Source organism: Schistocerca cancellata, chromosome 2 (assembly GCF_023864275.1).
Source record: "Schistocerca cancellata isolate TAMUIC-IGC-003103 chromosome 2, iqSchCanc2.1, whole genome shotgun sequence".
Taxonomy (NCBI): Eukaryota; Metazoa; Arthropoda; class Insecta; order Orthoptera; family Acrididae; genus Schistocerca; species Schistocerca cancellata.
The window spans coordinates 243,590,364-243,599,331 of NC_064627.1; the positions used below are offsets into that span (position 1 = coordinate 243,590,364).

General features: G+C 44.0%; 1 protein-coding gene across 1 annotated transcript in view; it reads right to left on the reverse strand.

Moving 5' to 3' along the window:
• LOC126152780 (uncharacterized) overlaps positions 1-8,235 on the reverse strand; it is a 48,370-nt gene extending 40,135 nt beyond the window's left edge. The window contains exon 1 of the mRNA XM_049916028.1: positions 7,334-8,235. Coding sequence (XP_049771985.1) covers positions 7,334-8,235 — 902 coding nt within the window. The remainder of the gene's footprint in view (positions 1-7,333) is intronic.
• Positions 8,236-8,968: the final 733 nt, after the last annotated feature.

Genomic DNA, 8,968 nt, shown 5'->3' on the forward strand with positions numbered 1-8,968 from the left:
TCCCACTGAACAGAGTGTGTGACGGCTGGACAGCAGAAGAAGAAGTCAGTGGCTGACGATGACTCAGCAGCAGCAGCAGCACAGAAATGAGAGGGAGTGGCTGTGTTGAGGATGCACAACTCCAGAGACCTCATGAGCCTCCCCAAATCTGACCTTGAGGGCACAAAGAGGTAGATCCCCACGCTATATGACGGGAATTGAATTCTCCCAGTAAGAGAGATCAGTTAGAGGTTCAGAGCCTATCACATTTTGGCCAGTAAATACAACGATCGAACAGTGATCCTCTTACAAACATGAATTTCTCTTGCAGCGACTATTCCTTTAGTCCTTTCCCCAGTCAGGTAATCCTTGAGATAGCGCTGGATCAGACGCTTTAAAATGCATCTCCTGCAAACGCAAGGAGCCACTTACCGAAGAGGTTGTATTATCACACTGCCTTTCCACCGGTGGAGGAAGCTTGTACTGGGTCCAGCCTCGGACTTGGCCTGAGATGAGTGCCCGAGTCGGATATCGAGGTTCATCAGCTGCGAAGACGAGTTGAGAGAGACGTCATAGAGACTGACATTGTCAGATCGGTTATTTACCATATCCGTCTGTTTTTTTTTTTTTTTTTTTTTTTTTTTGCTTGGGAGGCTTTGAAGACAGCTGTTGAGCCTGTGGTGAGCTCCACAACGTCAGCAAGCACCACCTTCTCTAATGTTCTTGGAGGAGGTATGTATGGGCTTCAAAGTAACTACAGCAGTACCCCAGCAGTACAAGTAAATTGAAAAATGTAGGTACTATTTGAGATACTAGCAGCATCCATTTGAGTCCAGCATCGTCATCTGAACTGACTGTTTAAGAACAGAAGCAAACACGGTACCGAAGGCGGGAGCAGCATGACCTTACGTATCCTTTTGGCATCACCATCGTGTAGATTTAAGCCCTGAAGTTACCCTCATTCTGCCACCGGCCTCTCCAAAGAGGGCGGAGAAGCAGACAGAGGTTCAGCGCACTCTATGGCCCTAGGGTAGGAAACTGGGAAATTGCCCTTAAAGCCAGAACAATCGGCAACGATTAACGGTATGAGTATGCAGAAGGCAATTGAACCCACTGCATTAAAGACACATAATGTGTATCCACAGGACATGTGACAAAGTGTCATGATGATCTGTCTATTTTCAAAGGATAGATGGCCTGAGAGAAATATTGAATAACCAACGAAAGGATAACGTTCTACATGTCGGGGTGTGAAATGTCAGAAGCTTCAACATGGTAGGGAAGCTAAAAAATCTGAAACGGCGGAATGCAAAGGCTCTTCCTAGATATAGTGGGGATCAGTGAAGTGAACAGGAAAAAAGACAGGGATTCCATATTAGAGTAAAGGGTAATGCAACAGCAGCAAAAATGGTATAACGGCAGCAGGATTCGCTATGAATAGAAGAGTTGGGCAGAGACTTTGTTACTGTGAACAGTTCAATGATAGGGCTGTTCTCATCCGAATCGACAGCGAACCAACGGTAGTTCAGGTATACATGTTGACATCAGAAGCTGAAGATGAAGAGATAGAGAAAGTAAGATAGAGAAAGTATATGAGGATATTGCATGGCTAATGCAGTACGTAAACGGGGATGAAAATGTGATAGTCGCGGTTGTAAGAGAAGGAGTAGAAGAAACATTTACGGGAGAATATGGGCTTTGCACTAAGCATGAGAGAGGAGAAAGACTAATTGAGTTTTGTATTAAATTTCAGATATTAATGGCGAATATTCTGTTCAAGAAACACAAGAAGAGGCGCTACGCTCGGAAAATGCCGGAAGATACGGGAGAATTTCGGTTGGATTACATCTGGTCAGACAGAGATTCCGAAATGAAGTACTGAATTGTAAGGTGTACCAAGGATCAGATATTAACTCCGATATAGACTCAGATAACACTTTAGTAATCGTTAAGTGTAACCTGAAGTTTAAGAGATTAGTCAGGAAGAGTAAATGCGCAAAGAAACTGGATACAGAAGACTAATCAAGAGAAATGATTGAATTTCTCCGAGGGTATAGATACAGTGGGAATAAACAGTTCAGAAGCAACTCACGTGAAGCGCAGTGGACAGCTCCAAAACGGGCGATCACATAAGTGGAAAGGAAAACATAGGTACAAAGAAGGTAATTGCGCAGAAACCATGAGTAACCAAAGAAATGATTCAGCTGATCGATAAAAGAAGGGTGTAGAAAAATGTTCAGGGAAATTCAGGAACACAGAAATACAACTTGCTGATGAATGAAATAAATAGCTGCATGAAAGATGTGATGAAATCGAAAAAGAAATGATTGTCGGAAGGACTGATTCAGTATACAGGAAAGTGAAAACAACTTTCGGTAAAATTAAAAGCAATGATACGAACATTGAGAGTGCAACGGGGATTCCACTGTCAATTGCAGAGGAAAGAGTGGTTAGGTGGAAAGAGTACACTGAAGGCCTCTGTGAGGGGAAGACTTGTGTGATGTGATAGAATAAGAAACAGGAGTCATTATAGAAGAGGTAGGGGATACAATATTAGAATGAGAATTTAAAAGACCTTTGGAAGAACTAAAATCAAATTAGGCAGAACATCACCCACACAATTCCGAAGAGCTGACAAGAGCGAGAATTATCGCGCAGTTAGCTTAACAGCTCATGAATCAAAGTTGGTGACGAGAAGAGTTTACAGAGTGGAATAGAGAGTTGAGGATGTGTTGGATGACTACCAGTTTGGATTTAGGAAAGGTAAAAGTTCTAGAGACGCACTTCTGATGTTGTGGTTGATAATGAAAGTAAGACTATAAAGAAATCAAGACACGTTAATAACTTTTGTCGACACGGAAAAAGAGTCGACAATGTCAAATGATGCAAGATGTTCGAAAATATGAGGATAATAGGGCTAAGCTGTAGGGAGATGCGGGTAATATACAACATGTGCAAGAGCCAAAAGATAATAATAAGAGTGGATGACCAAGAACGAAGTGCTCGGATTAAAAATTGTGTAACAGATGGATCTAGTCCTTCGCCCCTACTGTTCAATCTATACACTGAGGATGCAAAAATGGACACAAAAGAAAGGTTCAGGAGAAGAATAAAAATTTAGCGTGAAGAGATATCTTTGATACAACTCGCTAATGACATTACCATCCTCAGTGAAAGTGAAGAAGAATGACATGACCTACTGAATGGAATTAACAGGGTAATGACTACAGAAAATGGATTCAATGTAAATCAAAGAAAGACGAAAGATGTGAGAAGTAGCAGAAATGAGAATAGCGAAAAAGTTAACATCAGGATAGATGGTCGCGAAGTAGAAGGAATTCTACTACCTAGGCAGCAAAGTAGTCAGTGACGGACAGAGCAATGAGGACATCAAAAACAGACTAGCACTGGTAAAGCGGGCATTCCTGGCCAAGCGAAGTCTACTGGTATCGAAGACAGACCTTAATTAGAGGGATAAATTTCTGAGACTGTACATTTGGAGCACAGCGTTGTATGGCATTCAGACGTGGACTGTGGGTAAAGTGGAACAGAGGGGAATCGATCATTTGAGATATGTTGCTTCAGACGAATGTTGGAAATTAGTTCGATTGATAAGGCAAGGTATGAGAAGGTTCTGTGCAGAATCGGAGAGGAGAGGAATATGTGGAAAATACAAGAGGGGCGGGATAATATGGCATCTGTTAGGACATTTGGAATACATCCAGCAAATAACTGAAGACTTAGATTGCAAGTGGTCCTCTGAACGAAGTGACTGGCGCAGGAGAGGAATTCGTGTGGGCCGCATCAAACTAGTCAGAAGACTCATAACTCAAAAAACTTCTTCCGTTCTTCAAGATATACGCTGCAATCCACAGTCCGGACAGCGTGATCCCCAGAGTAATTCACACAGTTCAGATATGATGAACAAGTGACCCTTTTGTGGACGGTCTTACGACGTTTGCCACAAGTGGCTTGTTCCTAGCATCGTGGAATAGAATGTCCCAAGTACTGGCATTTGAAACAGCGCATTGGGTTCGGAACGTAAGGCTACACGCTTATTTAAAGGAAACCTGCGTTGACGCAGTGTGGGAGTTTTGTGCTGTTAAAGGTAAGTATAAATGAGTCTGGTTTAACCAGATCGCTCTCCATCCTTTAGTTATATTTTGGACATCACCAATATTTTCTTTGGCACATTCAGCTTTATGTTCATCATTGGGAATGTTCACCAGATTCCTGTAAATTCCATACCATTGATGTAATTGAAGGTGGAATGGAGTTTAGCCTCAGTGGAATATTCTCCTAGGCTTTCAGATTTCTGCAGGTTTGCCGAATGTCTGGAACTTGCGCTATCACTTGACCGATTTGAAGGTTCCAGAATATTCCTCTAAGACTTGTGAATATTAACTATTATAAAATACATGCTGATATCCAGCATGCGATTTGTTACTAAAGGCAAAAGTTTAGGAACTGATTCCAGAGTCAGTAGGTCTGACTCCACAAGCCCTCTTGTTAGATTGGGTGTTGGTACCTATTAGTGGCCGGGTAATTCTAGTGGGAGCAGAAGGATAAATTTTCTATGCTTCCATCTCGGTACCACGAGCAGCAGGGTAAGTACAAATCCCTCTAGACAGTGGTCCATGCTCCTAGGTAAGTATTATAGTGTGGCAGATTCCTCAGAGGTTGCCCAGAAGCTACACCTCAACAGCAACAACCTCATCGGCGCGGAGCATACCTCGAGATTGAGAAGTTTTATACAGATTTTACCATCCCCGTAACCAGGGCAATCAAGCCATTTCCCCGCTGTATCATGCAGTGGTCGCTGGAGTATGCCCAGAGATTACAGTCACAGGACGGGAGGCGCTTACCAGTTGCCAGCTCAGGAACCCTGGGGTCACCAAGCCCATACCCAAAGAAAGAAGGCTGAGTCCCTGAGGGCGCTGCCATTGATTCTCTGTCATTTCTCGACTACCCCATCCTCTACACGGGAATGCAGAGAGGACGTCTGCTGCGGAGCTCCATGTTGATCAGCGTACGCTGAACGGCGTGCTGCAGAACACTTGTGGCTGCATCAGTACTGTATTAAGTCGTGAGATCTGTCAAATATCACCCCATGTCCTTCCTTACAGAGACGGTAAGTTTTGGCCTGCACCTTCTGTGATGTAGCGTGAACGTGTACCACGTTGTTGCTTACTCGTAATTTCAGCATCCTTCAGCCACTTTCACGATTATAGCACGCGAACATCTTCGTCGTTTCCGAGATTCTCGTTCCCTGACACTGGCATATCACTACGTGCCCGTTTTGAGAGTCATTTATGTCAGTCGATTTCCACATTCGAAACCTGTATCGTCGGTGGAATGATTCGCAATATGTCTCTGTTCCAGTTACACACTTTCTTTACGGGGTCAGGTGCCCGCATCAGCTCCAAGCAGAATTCAGTCCCAACGTGGGCTGTTGTCGTAACGTTTTGGCTCAGGAGCATTAAGTTCTGCAAGTTGTACCGACATCTGCAGAGTATGTGATAGAGAAATTTAATAGTATTGTATTGAAGAAGTATTAAATTCGATAATGGCGAAAAACATGTCTTTGCACACTTAGGAAATAAAAGTCATGGGATAACGATATGCAGAGATACAGATGGTGGTAGCATTGGGTACATAAGGTATAAAAGGGCAGTGCACCGGCTGAACTGTCATTTGTACTCACGTGACTGATATGAAGAGGTTTCCGGTGTGATTATGGCCGCACGATCGAAATTAACAGCCTCTGAACTCGGAATGAAAGTTGGAGGAAGACACATGAGACATTCCATCTCTTAAATCGTTGGGTAATTCAATATACCGAAATCTACATTGTCAAGAGTGTGCCTAGCACGGACAACGCAGTGGCCGACGGTGTTGACTTAACTTCCGAGAGCAGAGGCGTTTGTGTAGAGTTGTCAGTGTTAACAGATAAGCAAGACTACTTTAATAAACAGCAGAAGTGTGGAACGTAACCGTTACGACAGCGCGGCGAAATCTGGCGTCAATGGGCTATGTCAGCAGACGACTGACGCGAGTTCAAGATGGTTCAAATGGCTCTGAGCACTATGGGACTTAACTGCTGTGGTCATCAGTCCCCTAGATTTTAGAACTACTTAAATCTAACTAACCTACGGACATCACACACATCCATGCCCGAGGCAGGATTCGAACCTGCGACCGTATCGGTCACGCGGTTCCAGACTGTAGCGCCTAGAACCGCACGGGCACTCCGGCCGGCCGACTGACGCGTGTGACTTTGCTGTAGTACGGCATCGTCTGCAGCGCCTCTCCTGGGCTCGTGATTAACGGTTGGGCCCTGTGCTGTAAAACCGTGGCCTGGTCAGAGGAACACCGATTTCGGTCTTTAAGAGTTGATGTAAGAGTCCGAGTGTTGCACAGACTGCACAAAGCCACGGACCCGTTGTCAACAAAGCATTGTGCAATTTGTCGGTGTGTCCATAATGGTGTGGCTTGTTTTTACATGTGATGAATTTGATCCTCTGGTCCAAATGAACCAGCATTGCCTGGCAATGGTTATGTCTGTTTACTTGTAGACCATTTACAGCCATTAGTGGACTTCATGTTCCCAGACAACGACGTCATGTCAACAAGTCACAATTGTTCGTGGCCGGTTTGAGGAACATTATGAACAATTCGAGTGAATGATTTGCCCACCCAAATCGCCCCACATGAATTCCATGGAACATTTATGGGACATGATCGAGAAGTCAGTTCGTGCACAAAATCCTGCACCGGCAACTCTTTCGCAAACATGGGCGCCTATAGAGGCAGCATGGCTAAACGTTTCTGCAAGAGGAGACTTGAGTCCACGACTCGTCGAGCTGCTGCACGACCAGGTCCGACTTGATATCACATGACTTTGATCACCTCAGTGTGGACTGTGGATATTGAAAGCATTTCACTGTATCAAAAAACATGGAGATGACAATTATTTCATCGTTCAAGGACTGTTCGATTTTTTATTTATTCTCCCTGTATCAGGCATGTCTTTCGTTCAGGTTTATATTTTGGAATATATTATATATAGCCTTTCGTCAAGGCAACACGTCTTCTTTCCTGATATCAAAATAAAACTCTTGGTGATGACGTCTTTAACAAGGTGCACAGAAACATTTAAACCGAGAAGTGAGTGTCTGTGAACTTCATATTTGACTGTGGACAGTGTGTGGCTGGAAGAGCTGTTGCTTTTCGGCGAGTAGTGTAGGGAGAAAGTCAGTAGCTGCTAAACTAGAATCTGAGGTTTAGTACGCCCCACATGCCCAGCAGGAAGAAGCTGCACGTTTGTGTACTGCAACACACGCTTAAAACTTACCACGTGACCTCATCCGTATGTGAGACTGTCGAAGTGATAACCTCTGCTAGCACTGTAGTACTTCCATCTTGCGGTGTAGGGGTTGTCTCGGAAGCTGATTCAAATTCTGCGGGTAGTTGTAACTGCATCTGTGAATGATCCGTCTCGAAGTTCGATGTGGAAACATGTTCTGTGTGGTCGGCAGGATCAGCATGAGGAGATTCCGTATTATTTTCGTCTTCGGGCTCATTCTCTATGTTTACAACGTGCATTTGTGACTGCACCAGTGAATGGTCTGTCTCCTGGTGCGAGGTTGTAACATGATCTATGGGGTCGGCAGCATCAGCATGAGGATATTCCGTACGTTTTTCGTCTTCAGGCTCATTTTCTGTCGCAACAATGTTCGGAGCTGTAACGACTTCCAACCCATCTGACAGAATGTTTTCCGAAGTATACGTGCTTTCCTGCACGTCTGAAGGAATCTCGTGCGTGGAAGTTTCTGGAAGTTTGTAGTTTGAATCTGAGTGGTTGAGATGACTCGACTGTACTTCATCGTCGAGCAGTGCCTCACTGTCCGTCGTTTGGTCACCAGCAGCTGCTAAGGTGTCGTCGGAATCTCTTGGAAATAACCGCTGCGCATGCGAATAGACTTGTCTCTGTAAGTTATTGCCGTTTCGTTGACGAACACCACGTTTTACTCTATTTCGAACTGTTCTACTATCGGTTTCACCACTATATTTCCAGCAACACTGCAATGCCTTATTGGAACCAAAGCGGTTGATTATTTTCAGAAGAGTGTATTTTTGTACTAGTCTCTGAGGAAGTTTATCCTCACTTGACAGTACTGAGGGAGAATAATGTACGTTGCCCGACTGGTAGTCCTTATCATTTTCGCGTGGGTTTTTCCATTTGATTTGGCACATGTGAGAATGTTTATACACAAGTTCTGATAGTATCAAAGTGTCTCTAGAATTGCGTCTTGTGTTGAAGTAAGTTGTAAATTTGTTGCAAATATAGTGTCTCTTATCACGAGTAAAGTGAGGAATTGGTTTAGCAGAAAACCTTCTGCCTCCATCTGAAAGTCGATGAACCAAATCATTCAGAAGGCTTTCGTGTGTATCACTCATGCTCCCTTTCAAACATATTTCAAATAAATTTCCGAAAATCATATCTTGCTGATTCCCATAAGCTGTTGAATCGTGCGCAGCATTGTTTGAAGACACCGCTTCTGTTTGCAAGTTATCGACGTCTGCGTTCTGTTTAGCTATAACGTCAAGGTAATAAATATCGCCAACAACAGCAGATCGACGAAGTGTTACAGTCGGTATCTGCGCTTTCCGGCTTTCGACGATTATTAACCGCATATAAGCACCGGGTGAGTTTTCTGCGAGTACTATTGCAGGAATGAGTCCGACTGCATTTAGAGCTGACAGATATGCGTGACAAGTTTCAGCTACCATAATCTCTTGTGGTGAGAGATGGTGATGCGCCCTCTCCGTCGATGGTAGTAGTGTAAATGTGCGCCACCATTTGTCATGCCACATACTGTCTTTACGTTTTAAATTGGATGTTGAGCAACATAATGCTCTCAGTGCTTCTAGTTTACTTGTATCACTTCTCCTATGAGCATTACCATGGGTGTTCGTCAGCCTGGTC